The following is a 15913-nucleotide window of genomic DNA, read 5'->3' as shown; positions in this document are numbered from 1 at the left end:
ATGAGAATCCTTTGAGACCTCACTTCTCCTTTCATAAACTTTGCAAGTGCTTGAGCATCTTCTTTCACTAGTTTGGTGATAGATCCTTTGACATGATCCATCACCTTATTTTCAATGAGATTTAGATCTGTCTTCTTCTTCCATGCAAGATAGTTTGAAGCCCCAACCAATTTGTTGCTTTCCTTGCAAAAATACATTTTGACAGATTCAGACATAAATATACGTACTTGTGAAGATTCTCCTTCCACTTCGTTGCCTCCTTGAATTTGATGATAATATAGATGATAGAGAACTTCTCCTTGATGAAGATAGATCTCTTCAAGGGTGATCCTTGACTTCACAAAGAAGGAGATCACTTTAGATCAATGTTGCGCTAATCGTTATTGGGATTAAATCAGCGCGGGGAAAAAATCGTAAAAATCGGGAATAAATCAGTAAAAATCGGGAAAAAATCGTAACATACAAAAATATTCATTTTTTTTCAATTTTTTTAATATCTAAAGCATCTACAACATAAAATAAATACATTGACACATAAATAGGATAAAAGAACTAATATATAAGATGTTTAATATCATTTCTAGTGCCACATCACACATAACAGTGAATCATGTCTTCAATAGTAAGTCTTGACTCATGACTCCCAACTCAGCCTCAAAATATCAACAAAAAATATAATAATGTATCTCATATCATGAGTCATAATGTCATATACAATGAAACGAACCAAATAACTAAAGTCTAATACAACTGATTTCCTTTGCCCCTCTAGATGTAGATGTCGGTGGAGTTGGTAGTAGACTCTGTTGTGCTCTAGAAGCTGAAGAATTAGGAGCTACAGGAGGTAGACCACGTCCTCTACTGGTGACAGGGGTAGCTTGGGTCACCTCCTCTTCCTCATATATATATATATATATATATATATATATTTATATATTTATTTATTTATTTATTTGCGATTTTTTCCCAAAAAATCGGATAAAAAAATAAAAATCATTTTTATCGCACGATGTTATCGTTTTTTTTTTAAAATCGCGATAAAAAAATTTATCGCGATATTTTCACGATTAGTGCAACACTGCTTTAGATCCTTTGATGGAGATATCCTTGTTGATGATTATAAATGATGACTTCTCTCTTGGATGATCTTCTATAATGGTAAGGTCCTTCCTTCAATGAGAGGAAATTGCATTAGAAATTCTGAAGATGATGACAACGTCCTTGATCTTGCTTCCCTAGTAAAAGACTTGATTTATAAGTCCCTTCATCTTGAGTAGGGTCTTTGTGGTTCTTTTGATGACTTGAGGATCCCAAGACTTCTCTTGGTGTAGACTTCTTCTTCGATCCTAGGGTTTTGATACTTCTTTGTAGATCTCGACTCCAAGATGATCTTCTTAGATTTTCTTTGATGTCTTTCTCGAGATTTTGATCCTTGAGTGTCCCTTGATAAGATGCCCTTCCTTGACTTTGTCACCTTAGCGCTGATACCATGTTGAGAAATCTAGGGTATCGAGTTTAGGTGATTTCTCTTCTAATGATAACTGCTTGTGAATGCTTTTTACTTCTTTAGATTAGGATATTCTCTTTTACTTAGATTATTATCATGTTCTTCATCAAACAACTACTAATGCATAAACAATAAAGAGACAAGAGACACAGAGTATAGGCGATTAGCCAGGCCCAAAACCTCTCCCACTTGGGAGGAAAATCCACAACAAATTCTTATTCTTATAGAGGCTTCAATTGATGAATTCAGAATACCAAGACCTAGACATAGACCCTTGACCAAGATTCTTCCAAGACCAAGTCACCGTTGTCCTTGTAGCTTCTCTCTAGTCTTCAACTTCGACCTTAGCAACACTTTCACTGCAACCTCGTCCTTACTGCAATTCGGCTCACCTGCAATTTCTGCAACTTTTCGACCTTCCCTTCAGAAACCCTAGGTTACATGAGGGAGGAGATCAGGGAGAGATTTATCCTTCTATGCCTTCGCTATAGCTTCCTTGCCTTGTTAGTGAACTCGACCTTCCAAATAGACCTTATTGACACCAATCATAAATACTTTGGTGTGACTGCAATTCGTCATATCTGCAGCAGATCAAAACCCTAGATCCCTTCGCACATGTGACGAAAAAAACAACCCTAAAACAGATCCAAAATAACTCGGCTTTTGATCCCTTCTTCTTCACTTGGATGGAGGCTCTTCTTATGTGTTTTCGCATGTCTTCTTGCTTCAGACCTTTATCGAATTCTTTTTTATCAAATGGAGGCTGAGCTGTCTATTTATAGTGGTTTCCCATGTACACAAGCCGACTTGAAGGAGTCCTAGGTCGACATGTCATTTGGTGGAGGTTCATCTTTCCATCTTGAGGCCGACTCGAAGGAGTCCTAGGCTGACATGCCATTTGGTGGAGGTTCATCTTTCCATGTTCAGGCCGACTTGTTGGAGGTGCTTGAGCTTGGTCTTGGAGAATATTTGACTCTTTCATTGACTCATTTACAAAAGTAACATGCCCAAGAAGGGTACTTCATGCATGACATTGACTCAATTTGACTTTATGACCAATCCTAAGGGCTCACAATGGGAGCCTTAACTAAAAACAAAATTCCTTGCTCATGAAACCCATGAGACAAGCATTACAAAAATAATTTTATTTTTCTTCTTTACATTAATTACATAAAATCACAATTACACATGTCATTATCAAGACCGAACCTAGTTACACTTTTCAACATTGGTTACAAACCCTAGATATCCCAAGACCGAACACTTATTAGGGTTTTTACTTTGAGCGGAAACCTCTACACCTAGGAATTTGACATTCAATCCTTTGCAAGGGTTTTCCTACATATCCTAGATTCTCTTTCAAAACTTTAAATCTGCAAAGACTTTAGAGCTCAAGAGCCAGGGCTTCAAGGGTTAGGGTTTTCGTATTACTAGGGATTTCTAATTCAAGTTCCGTCTAGGGTTTATGAACCCTAGATTCTAAAAACCTTCAATTAATTAATGATCTACACACGCTAGTTTTTTATTATGCAAAATATGCTACAAAACCTTAATCACGATCTTTACTTACAACATAAAATGCTTATAAAACAAATTTTACATACCTTTGCAATGTTACCTTCAAAAATTCAGTCCTTCAACACTTTTTCAACCAGTGTTGATCTTTGAAACTGATACCTCAACTTCGCCTATGTTGAGCTGCCCTTGACTTTATGTAGGGTTAAACCAACCTTCAAATATTATTTTTTTTATTCCATAGGTGTGCTCAAGTATTTCGGTTCCTTCTAAAGTTTCATGGCTACTTGTCACACTACACAATTTGTCACCTGTAGATCCATTAGAAACACCATATCTTCAAGTCTTCGTTGTTTTTACATGGAACATAGTGTCATGGACTTGATGTAGGCCTCATTGAGACATTATAATACCATTCTACAACCTTTGTCGACTTTGCAGATCGGTGTCATTGTGAGATTCAACAATTTAGAGTCGAGATCTTCATAGTCCATTGACCATTTTTATATTATCTTTAGGTCGGCTTTATAGAAGTCACTTCTTTTTGTATTTGAAATGAAGATAACGTTGCAGACTCTCATACTCGTGCTTTTCACAAGATAGTTTTCTTGTCACCTTTTCTAGTGTATTTGAGACGATTTCGATGTCACTGTAATATTATAGTGACGTGCAGTGGATTGTAGTCATAGCAGCGAGCCAAAAAGAAGTTTGCAAACCCCTGTAAATAGATTGAGCCATAATGATCTCAGCCACAATGCTTTGTGATTCGTAAGTAATGATTCGAGCTACATTCAAAATGTATATAAATCGAATCACTGGAAAAATGTGTCTTTGTTTTGCGGATTTCTGGAATGTGAGACACAGGAATTACGAGCTTCCTGAAAAACGTGTGCTCCATAGAGAATCCTTCAGTGCTAGCTTGAAATGCGAGCCTTTGATATTCAATGACCCACAAAAATGCGATACCAATTGAACGAGCCATGAATGATGTTTCACCGAACCACTGGTGACTTCTATGTGCCACAAAGAAATGAAATCACTGTTGAAGTAATACGATGTATGGTTCTGTCATATATTAGCTAGCGAACCATGTATATGACATTATGAATCATATGATGCCACCATATCATCACAGAGTATGCGAGCCTCAAAATATTCCGAGCCAATGCCACAAAACCGCAGAGGATGAGCCTGAGGTTTTAAAGCAAGCCTTGTGACAAGTCTTAGGTAGTGATCATATAGCACATGATAGAGCGACCTCATTTAGATCTGTGTAATGAGCCATACGATGCGAGTTTATATATGATGCCATTGATTAATAGATACGTGCCTTTGTGCCACTGTTTCATGGAACATAATATGTGAGCTTCAAAGTAAGGTCTATAAGCCACTAACATGTCTATGTGCCGCTCAGTATTGTGAGCCAAAATAATTATACAGGCCTCAGATACATGCAATCAAGCGAACCATAAGAACAAATCATTGAACCATATGAGCCACCGATCATTCTTCAATGGTATTGCGTATAGTATAACAAGCCACTGTGCATTAGGTTGCTTTGTACATTACAGGGATCATTTATATGCACAGATTTTGTCAACTAATCTTTTCCAATTACGAATCTTTGCCAACTAAACGTGATCTTTAGACCTTTTTTTTTAACCTTTGCTTTGATACCATGTTGGAAAATCAAGGCAATGCAGTTATATCATGATTTTCCTTATTTTGATAATTATTTGTGAACTTGTTGGCTTCTTATTAATTATTTTTTGTTCATTTTTCTTCATCAAACAATTACCAACATAAACATGAATATCACAGGAGACAAGAAACACAAGATATAAGCTCCATGCTAGGGAAAAACCCCACAACCTGGGGAAAACCCGAACAAACCACTTCTTATCAACTTCAAAGGAGTCTTCCAGGACCAATACAAGTTGCTTCGATCATGACACAAGTCAACTAGCTAGATCTCCAATGGTAGTGATGTAGGATCTTTCCACAAGAAAGCTCTTCTAGCCTTGAGAATCTTAGAAAAGCAAAATATGGTACTTCCAACAAACTTGGACATGAGGTAACCCTAGGTACCTCGCAAAACAAAGCTATCATAGGTAGAAAAATATATCGAACTTATTCTAGGGTAGCCTCCTTCCTATGCTTCACTTCACCAGGTTTTATAATCCTTCGCTCCCTCTTCTAGCTGTAGAACAAATGAGAAGATATGTGTGCTTGTGTCTCACTCAATGGAGGTCGAAGTCTATCCTTATATAGCCTTCCAAGTGGCTCTTCAAACCCTCTCTAGGCCGACTTTAGCTGGTTGGCCAACTCAGTCACAGAAACCCATAGACACTATAATAATTACAATACTAATTTTTCACTTTTCAAAATAAAAATGCCCAAAAGGGTGTTTTACACAATGACATAGATCTTGACTCATGACAAAAGCCTTGAAGCACTCAATGGGTGCTTTGACCTATTGACAAATATCTTTGAACATGAAACCCATGCTTAATAAATAATTTTCTTCTTTGATCTTTACAATATTTTTCTTCTTTTGACAAATACATAAGAATTACATAATGTCATGAGCCAAACAACAAATATGAAGACCGATACTAGTTACATTTTCAACAATATTTACACCTAGTATTAGTTCATTGATAGACCATGAATGAGAGCTAGATTAAGAATGTAAATTAACGGCAACAATTATTAATAATTATTGGATGACTACAAAGCTTGCAGCTGATACATATCCTTTATAGTTGCCATTTATGCTAATTTCTAGGTATTGTCACATAGTAAATTGGGTTCATGTCCGTGATAATAATAGTACATGTTAATTACATAATTATGTTAGATTTGTGCATATGTAAATCTCTTCTTGAATTAGTGCAGTCATATTAATTTTCATCAATTTAATTATATCATTGATGTAGTTATTGTTGAGAAATCTAGGGCAGAGAAATAGTTAGGGTTTCTTAATTGATTTTTCATTAAACTTGACACTTTCTTGTGATATTAGATAAATGCTTCTTCATTATTATGTTGTTCAGATTATCATCAAGACAAATGCCAACAAGATCATAATGCACACAAAATAACACTAGAGATAAGCTCCAAGCCAGGCCAACACCCCACATGGGGAAAACACATAAGCTCTTCCTTATAGAATCAATTCAATGAAGAATTCCAAGACCCACCACCCAAAAGATAAGCCAGCCAAGCCCCAATGAAATCTTTGCAAAGTCAGATATGAGGAAACCCTAGTCTTCCCCAAGAAATTCGCACGTGTGAGCTGTAGAAATGTCAAACACATAAAGTTTCGTCCCTCTTGTTCTTCGCTTCCCTTTTGGCTACTTCGCTCCTCTTTTTTGTTCTTCATCAGATCAAAAAAGCTTGTTACTTGTGTGTGTTCATAATGAGGTCGAACTCTTTCTTTTATAGGCTTCTTGAGGGCGGATTTGGCCTCTTCTAGGCCGACATGAAGGGGTTGGCCGACTTATCTTTTGGTGGCTTCTAGTCTTAACTTTGTACATAAAATATATTTCTTTATTTTGATACTTGAGCACACAAGGGCTATTACATCACGACTTGACTCTTTGACTTTGCACAAGACCCTAGAGCACACAATGGGTGCTTGACCTAGGACTATAAAGCAATGGGCAAGAAATCTTTTTATAATAAATAATTTTTCTTTTACAAAATAAATATTTTCTTTTCTTTTTCTTTTGACAAGTACAATGATTACATGACATCATTACAATTATGAAGACCGACACTAGTTACATCTTCAACAATCCCTCTTAACTAGGAAGGTATTCATAATTGACCACAGGTGCAAGGACATTGCTTCCATTGAAGAGTTCTCAAAACAAGAGTTGTATTGGTAAGCCATCTCATAAGCTATCTTTTCAACTTATGTTAGTGCATCCCATCATATTAACCAAAATTGTCTTATAGCAAGGCCTTGACTAACAACTCTATCTTGTGAAAATTCCAAGTCTGAAATCTTATTGTAGCAATTGGAAATTATTTTTCTAATTGTTAATTAATTTAACAATTGATCTGCTATAACAAATACCAAATAATTCACATTGCAACCTTCACAAATAAATTGTGAAAGAAAATAGCGCTCAAATTGAAAAAATACTAGCGCACACACATAAAAATTAACAGTTATTTTTGCACAAATGTCCTCGGAAAAACCCAACTTGGGAAAACGGTGCAACAACTAAGGGTTTTATTATTATGCAGTAATGAGAAATTATGAACACAATCTGGATGCCGAAAACTGGCAATCCTATAGAGAAAAATACTGGCAAAAATCTAGTGAGGAATTTTCTTCACCCCACAAGCAATTTGACATTGAAGACTGGTCTTTGAAACCCCTCTATGAATTTCCCTGCATCACCCTTTGCGTCGGCACAAATCCACATGACTTGGATCTCAGACTGAGCTAGCTCTTCAGCTTGCCACTGACTTTGGAAATGTTTCTCTGGGCCTCTGCGAATTTCTTCTACCACCAGAACTCTGAAACGACTTCCTGAATCTGCAAATCAAACAACCTCTTAGAGGTTTCTGCGCAACCCCTTTGTGGATATCTTTGCCTCTCTGCAAATGCACTTGCTGGATCTGGAAATCTTCCTCCAGCCTCGCTGTCTCTGCTTCCTTCTGAAGCTCGAACTTTTCTGGCAACTGACTGCTAGTCCTTTTGAAAATCGAACTCTCCAAGTGTCTCAAGTGTATTCAATGTGTTCTCCATCTATCCATCGGCTTCTTCTTATAATCCTCTGTTGGAGCACCAACGACCAAGATTAAAACTTAATCAAGGGCCAAGATCATATCAGAGTTGATCTGTGTAGTTTCAAGAGAATTCTCACCTTATCTTAATTAATTATGATTAATTAACACTAAGAAGCATTAAAAAATAGGTTAATAATCTAATTAAGACATTTCTAGGTGGAATTTCTAGAAACAATTTCTGGGCTATGGAGAAATCTTGTGCTCTAGCCTCTCCACAAAGTTTCGAGACTAGAACACATCCGATGCTACAAATACTAACACTCCCTCTTAGCAAGGATTGTGTTCTAGTGCTGCACTCTGCACAACACCTTGTCTTTGTAGCACCTCCTGTCATGTTGCTGACGTTTGGCCATACTGCGCACCAACCACTACGCAACTTTAATGCTACATCTATGCTGCTGCTGACACTACCATACTGCTACCAACTTTTCCTATGCACTACAACTCCCTTTCATCTGTTGCTGCTGCAACTGCAACTACTGCTACTGAGAAGCATCCAAATACTGAATCAGCTATGTCTGCTGCATCTATCTCTTGAGTCCTGATTGCTACTAGCTACTGCACTGTCCTTTGAAGAATCTACGTTGTTGTTAATTCTGCTAATGAGCCTCTTGCTTTGCTGTTGACTCTATACTGCGCTCCTCAACATCTGATTGCTATTAGTATTTGCAACTGTCACTCGAGAATCTATCTGCAACTACTGACAGTGATCCATCTTGCCACTGAGTACTGTGGTCCCTTGTAGCAAGGTGATGATCCATGAGGAGGACACCTCAATGGACCCTGCCCAAACATCTACAGTTTTGGACTACAACTCTAAGTCTCCCCACCTCACTCCTGGAGGTATGTTTACCATCATTGTGAAGTCTTCCTCCAAGCTGGAGGGAAACTTGTCTATCTCTGCTGATGTTGCCTTCTGGGCCTGCTTGTCCTTCTTGAGAGGACACTGCATACTGTAGTGACTGAGCTCACCACATCTGAAGCACTTGCCCTTTAACAGGTCGTTCTTCTTCTTCTTTTGCTCCTCCTGCCCCTGACTGGGACCCTTAGATGCTAGGGCCACATTCTCCTCCTCCTTTACACCCTTCGATCCACTACTACTACTGCCACTGATGGAGCTCTTTAATAAAGCTCGCCTCAACTCCTCCTACTGCAAGTTGAACCAAATCCTGTCCCATCTTGGTAGCATGTCTCTGCCCAATATACTTTGGACGAAGACTTGTCAATCCTCCGAGACACAATTCAATGCCAACTGTATTAGCTATGATGGTTGAGGCGCTGCCACAACAGCGACAAGCTGATCTCAGACCTCCTGAATCCTGGTGAGGTATGGGATCTATGCCTTCTCCCTTTTGCATCCTGGTGCATCTCAACTTTTCTTCCAGGGAACATCTTCCGTTGCTCAGAAGTACCCTAATATAGCTCGGCGAGAGCATCCGACATCTGTTTGGCAGTATCCTTGGTAGATATATGTGAAACTATATGGTCCCAGACTCCATCCAGGATCAACGCTTCGTCTTCGCCATATCCTTCCTATATTCCTTCAATTGATCTGCATCTTGGGGAACTACTACCACATTATCTATATAGGCTTTTAGGCCATATTCATCTAGAAGGAAGGACATCCTAGCCTTCCAGATGACATAGTTAGAGGCTCCCTCCAACCTATCTTGATCTCTAAGCCTTGTGGTGGCCATCTTTGAATATGTCAAAAACCCCCTCTTTCCCTTTGCTTGGCTGCTGGGTCTACTACACGCACTCCCTTTTGGAGTGAGGAAATCTGCACTTAGCTACTATCAATCTGTTGCTGGAAAAACGAACTTCTGAAGCCCGAAGTCCCCTGAGAGAAATTTTCCTTTTGCTGTGTGTGCTTTTCTCTTCCACCCGACGCTGATTCTGCTACTGCAAAACCCTCTGAATCCAACCAAGGAATCTGCTCAGCAAAAATCTGAGCTGCTGCTCCTCCCTCTGACTGTCAAAATCATTATTCTAGGCAAATCAAATTTTTTGCCAACCTGTAACTATAAATTGAATCCTTGCCCCAACAATTCGATCTGCTTATCAAGGTACTGCACAACCTTTGAGAATTTTGGCCTACTGCTCCCTCTGAGCAACGAAATTCCCTTCTCTGCTTCTGTGCTTCTCGGTTGATCACTCACACTCTAATACCATGTGAAAATTCCAAGTATGAGATCTTGTTGCAACAACTAGAAATTATTTTTGTAATTGTTAATTAATTTAACAATTTATCTGCTACGACAAATATTGAATAATTCACATTATAACCTTCAGAAATAAACTGCGAAAGAAAATAGCGCTGGAAACTGAGAAAATACTAGCACACACATTAAAATTAACACAGTTATTTTTGGACAAATGTCCTTGGAAAAACCTAACTTGGGAAAACCGGTGCAATAACTGAGGCTTTTATTATTATGCAGAAGTGAGGAATTCTGAGTACAATTTGGATGCCGAAAACTGGCAATCCTACAGAGAAAAATACCGGCAAAAATCTAGTGAGGAATTTTCCTCACCCCACAAGCAATCCGACACTGAAGACTGGTCTCTGAAACCCCTCTATGAATTGCCTTGTGTCACCCTTTGTGTAGGCACAAATCCGTACGGCTTGGATCTCACATTGAGCTGCCTCTTCAGCTTGCCACTGATTCTAAAAACGTTTCTCCCGACTTTTGCGAAATTCTTCTGCCATCAGAACTCTGAAACGACATCTCGAATTTGCAAATTGAATTTCCTCTTAGAGGCTTCTGCGCAATTCCTCTGTGGCTATCTCGACCTCTCTGCAAATGCACTCGCTAGATCTGAAAATCTTTCTCTGCCCCTCACTGTCTCTGCTTCCTTCTGAAGCTCGAACTCTTTCGGTAGCCAACTACTGCTACTCTAGAAAATCAAACTCTCCAAGTGTCTCAAGTGTGTTCAGTGTGTTCTCCATCTACCCATTGACTTCTTCTTATGATCCTCCGTTGGAGCACCAAAGACCAAGGTTAAAATTTAATCAAGGGCCAAGATCATATCAGAGTCGATCCATGTGAGTTTCTAGAGAATTCTAACCTTATCTTAATTAATTCTGATTAACTAACCAGTTCTACTAAGTTTAGACTTAGGAAACATTAAAAATAGGTTAATAATCTAATTAAGACACTTCTAGGTGGAATTTCCATAAACAATTTATGGGTTATGGAGAACTCTTGTGCTCTAGCCTCTCCACAAAGTTTCGAGACTAGAACACATTCGATGCTACAAACACTAATATATCTCTCCTCTAGATTAGAGCACAATGTTGGGGAGACAATGACTTATATACACCATCATCATTGTCTCTCAAGGCACATACATATACCAGACACATACCAACAACCTGCTTTTCATGTAAACTGAAAACATGAGTTAACTAATCAAGGGAGAATCTCAACACATACATACCTTTTACTTCAGTTGGTCATCTTGTCTTCTTCAAAATGCTCCCCATCTTGGCGATGAGGCTTCATCATGTTGCAGTTGTACTGGAAAACTTCTAGGAAGCTTGCTCTACATCTGAGAGAGTAGAAAATGTCTGCAATATCATCATGGTCCTTTTTCCACTAGGTGAAGAAATCTTTCCATGAAGTCATTCAATGGAGGATCTTCGAGTGATCCTCACTAACTAGTTGCTGCACGAGCTTCTTTACTATAATTTTCTAGATGACTGCTATCAACAGATTTTTCTAGACGATCTTCTTCATCAGGCAACCATATTCTCATACATGAATCTTTATATCAGAGTGCCCAAGGATCGAATTTGATTACCAAGTTTATCATTTATAGGGTCCTCATAGTTCCCTCCTCTCATCATGCTTGCCATATGATCTTCCTTTTCTTTCTTTATGTTGTACCTGCAACACTTATTGACAAGCACAACCAAGCAAAATATATGATAACAAAAGCATGATGTCAATATTGACAATTTAGGGTTTCCATGGGATCTTAGAGGATGGAATCCTAGGGTTTTCAAGTGCAAACCCTAGATCTTGGGGCGAGATGTCATATACAACTAATCATCCTTATCAATCACTGCTTGTCACATGTTCTAGATTGCTCACAATCCCTAGAAATCAAGGGTTAGGGTTTCTATGAGGGAACAAGTGAATGAGGGTTAGGGTTTCCATATAGCTAGGGTTTCACATGTACCATCTAGGGTTTTTCAAACCTAGATATCAATACCAATATCAACTTTCAACAACAAACCCTTGGAACCATACAATCAACCCTACAACGTTTCATGTTAAACCATTAACAAAGGAATATACATACCTTACAATTACGTACCTCTGTTCTCCATGATCATAGAAGGTCTGCTTCTGGATGTCAAGTGTACATCAAGTCAAGGTGCATCTACCAGCTTCTAGATTTTTCACAATAGTCTCTAGGCTCCTTATCTTTAGAAGCTCCTTCTCCCTTTCTTTATGGCAACTCTTACTGTTGTGCAACCATTAGAATCTTCTAGAAGATCTTGTCTGGAGATCTTTACAATTATCCTTGCTCTCCAATCTTCTTGAGACAAGGACTTATTACTATCAATGTAAGATGATCTCTTCCACTGTCTGTAGCTTTCCTTGACAGTCTTTTCGAATGTCATTTGCAAGTCCTTGCTGTAGGAGAATATATCTTCAACATAAGTGAGTATGCCTTGGAGGAGAAATACTGTTCAGACTTCAAATAATACATATCTATATGCTCAGAATAGATGTCACAAGGTCGGCTTACTGTCTCCTTGTTTAGGATCGGACTGTATATATATATATATGCCAATCTTCGTCACTGTAGTTATACACAGAACCTTCCTACCTTCGTGGATCCCATACCACAGGCTCTTCTCTTGTACACAGGTCAGCGAATTATAAGGTGTCTGTAGCTTGATGATAGGCCTAATGTGCCTTCAACTAATACAATCTAGGTCTCCCTAATGCGCAAAATCAAAATAGGAGTCTCGACTCCTTTTCTTGGTGACTGAAGATCCAACTTATGTCCTAAAATAATAGGAGGTCTTGGCTCCTACTGAAGTGACTCCTTCTAGCCTTACAATTAGGCCTTCAATTTGAATCTACTTGATACTATTTGAAATATGGAATTTGATGCTCAGAATTTCTTTTAGACTTGCAACTCGGATGTGCTCAAAACTTCGGTGCGCATGTATGAAGAATAGGTCTCGGTTTACAATGATACTTATGCTTAGAACTTTGGTTCCTTTGGATACTTATGCTTCCAATGTTGTTTTATGCTCAGAACGAAGTCAACAATACCCTCCAACGAAATCAGAGATTTTTACCTCATGACGTATGCTCAGAATTTAGTAGGAGACTCAGCTTCTCTTCCAAAGAGGCTGTAGCTATGCTATTAGCCCTCCAACTAGGTCAATTAGGCCTCCAATCACTTTGATCTTTTCTTATAATAAATAGATCCCTTCACTGGCTTAACAAGGCTTCTTCTAATCCTCAAAAAATGAGATTCAGATACCCACCAGTATGCACGTTGTTCTGAATTTTGGATGTCTGAGGAATCACAGAGGTTTCAGATCTCTTGGTAACAATTTCAGACCTTGTTCCTTATGCACAATACTTTGCTCCTCTTGACAAACTGCTCGGCCTTGAATGGGCTGCTAGACCATCCCTTCATTGCTCCAGAACAGGGCTTGTATGCCCTTCAACAAACCTCACTCTTCTTGTAAATGCCTGTGGCCTTGTCCCTGTAAATAGGGCTAGCTTGAGTGCCCAGAAATTCGATCCTCCTCCTCTAGGAGCTCGGTCCTAGATAGATGACCTTCTTGAGCTGAATTGGTGCCAATCTGATCTCCTTTTCTGCTCTTTTTTCAAAGCCCTAGCTCTGATACCATGTTGAGAAATCTAGGGCAGAGAAACAGTTAGGGTTTCTTAATTGATTTCTCATTAAACTTGACACTTTCTTGTGATATTAGATTAATGCTTCTTCATTATTATGTTGTTCAGATTATCATCAAGACAAATGCCAACAAGAAGATCATAATGCACACAAAAGAACACCAGAGATAGGCTCCAAGCCAGGGCAAAACCCCACATGAGGAAACCCAGAAGCTCTTCCTTATAGAATCAATTCAATGGAGATTTCCAGGACCTTGACCCAAAACCAACCACCCAAAAGATAAGCCATCGAAGCCCCAACGAAATCTCTGCAAAGTCAGATCTGAGGAAACCCGAGTGTTCTCCAAGAAATTCGCACGTTTGAGCCGTAGAAATGTCAAACACAGAAAATTTCATCCCTCCTGTTCTTCCCTGCCCTTCTGGCTACTTCGCTCCTCTTTCTTGCTCTTCATCAGTTCGGAAAAACTTGTTGCTTGTGTGTGTTCCTAATGAGGTCAAACTCTTTCTTTTATAGGCTTCTTGAGGGCGGATTAGGCCTCTTCTAGGCCGACATGAAGGGGCTGGCCGACTTATCTTTTGGTGGCTTCTAGACTTAACTTTGTACATAAAATATATTTCTTTCTTTTGATACTTGAGCCACACAATGGCTATTACATCATGACTTGACTCTTTGACTTTCCACAAGACCCTAGAGCACACAGTGGGTGCTTGACCTAGGACAATAAACCAATGGGCAAGAAACCCATTTATAATAAATAATTTCCTTTTACAAAATAAATATTTTCTTATAGTAATCTTTTGACAAGTCCAATGATTACATGACATCATTACAATTATGAAGACCCCTTCAAAAGTTATGTGTACTTCCATATTACCCTAGGGCCTTAACAAATTTAGCAATAGTTCTATTGTAAATTTCTCTTGCTTTTATAAAAGCTCTGTGAAACAGCTAAAATTTATTTGACAATATTTAAGCATGCAAGTCATTGAATTTTTCTTGATAGTGAAACTAATAAACAACCTTAAGTAAATTTCTGATAGAAGAGAGAATACGTGAATTATCTAAACAGTCACGAAACCGGGGGAGATTAATGCAATGTAAGAGTTATAGCAATGGAAATTTGGATACAAACTTACAAATATATGGATATTTAATTATTAAGTTGACATTGATTTCACAATGCAGAACCCATGACCTGACAAAAGAATTGTGATGTGACATGCCCTTTGTTTCTGTGACAGGTTCGATTGGCAGCCAAGAGTTGCGTGACAAAGAATATTGATGAACCTGGTGATTATGCTGGCTTCCCAGCTGTACGTTGATTTTCCCCTCTTACATATGCATAAAGCTTCTGTCAGACTTGTATCAGTATTTGATATTATCCTTTTTTCTCTTTAAAGACTGATTGATGACTCTATGTACAATTTTTTCCGTTGTGTTATGAAGCTTGTCTTAGACTTGTATTAAAAGCCTTTATACTGTTAGATTACTGAAGCCTGTTCATTCTGGTGGGTTGTAGGTTCATATTCGTGAATGGCGCAAGTCAATCATTGCCTTTCGCAAGATAGGAAGGGATCCTAAAATGTGATCACATGACGATTCCTGATGACTAAATTTTTTGGGAGACATCTAATTTCCATTGAAATATTCCGGATTATCTCTGCAGTAGTTCCTGGAGAGTTTCCAGTTTAAATTAAGAAAGCTTAACTGTGTTGCTTTTCGAGAACTATGCAGTAGGAATGCTATGTTAGATTTTCTACTGTTTAAATGACCATTTTGGTGTAAGGAAGATGTACCTGTTTTTTTTTATCTTCTTCAATCCAAGTGAATATCAGTTGACGGTGACTTGCTCATCTTTACCTGGATTACAGTTCTAAGGAAGGATGGTTCTTCTGCTTTAAAATTGACTGGAAGAATAACTCGCTTTAAACATTCTTGAGTACTCCGCAGCTATATCACATCAAAATATTTTGGGTGTAGGTTATTCCAATTGTAGAGTTTGTTGAGAGGAGTAGCCTGGCATCTGCCAAGTCTCATGGGTGGTTAGGTGGTTAGTTATGTTGTTCAACTGTCTGTTTGAAACCACCCCCAATTAAAGAAGAATAGGAGTAAAAAGTCTTGACTGTCTTTCTCTGCTTACTTCTGTCTATTGATGATGCTGTTTGAATATAAGGTTTGTTTTATATCCAATAT

General features: G+C 38.4%; 1 protein-coding gene across 1 annotated transcript in view; it reads left to right on the top strand.

Moving 5' to 3' along the window:
• Positions 1–15652, top strand: part of LOC149166576 (uncharacterized) — a 407323-nt gene extending 391671 nt beyond the window's left edge. Inside the window, exons 9-10 of the mRNA XM_089431366.1 lie at positions 14962–15033; positions 15240–15652. Coding sequence (XP_089287492.1) covers positions 14962–15033; positions 15240–15308 — 141 coding nt within the window. The 3' untranslated portion in view covers positions 15309–15652. The remainder of the gene's footprint in view (positions 1–14961; positions 15034–15239) is intronic.
• The last annotated feature ends 261 nt before the right edge of the window (positions 15653–15913 follow it).

The sequence above is a fragment of the Pinus tabuliformis genome, chromosome 5_1 (assembly GCF_031772625.1).
Source record: "Pinus tabuliformis cultivar Carrire ecotype Pingquan chromosome 5_1, CPIR1, whole genome shotgun sequence".
In the NCBI taxonomy this organism is placed as follows: Eukaryota; Viridiplantae; Streptophyta; class Pinopsida; order Pinales; family Pinaceae; genus Pinus; species Pinus tabuliformis.
This window is presented reverse-complemented; position numbering and strand designations above follow the sequence as displayed.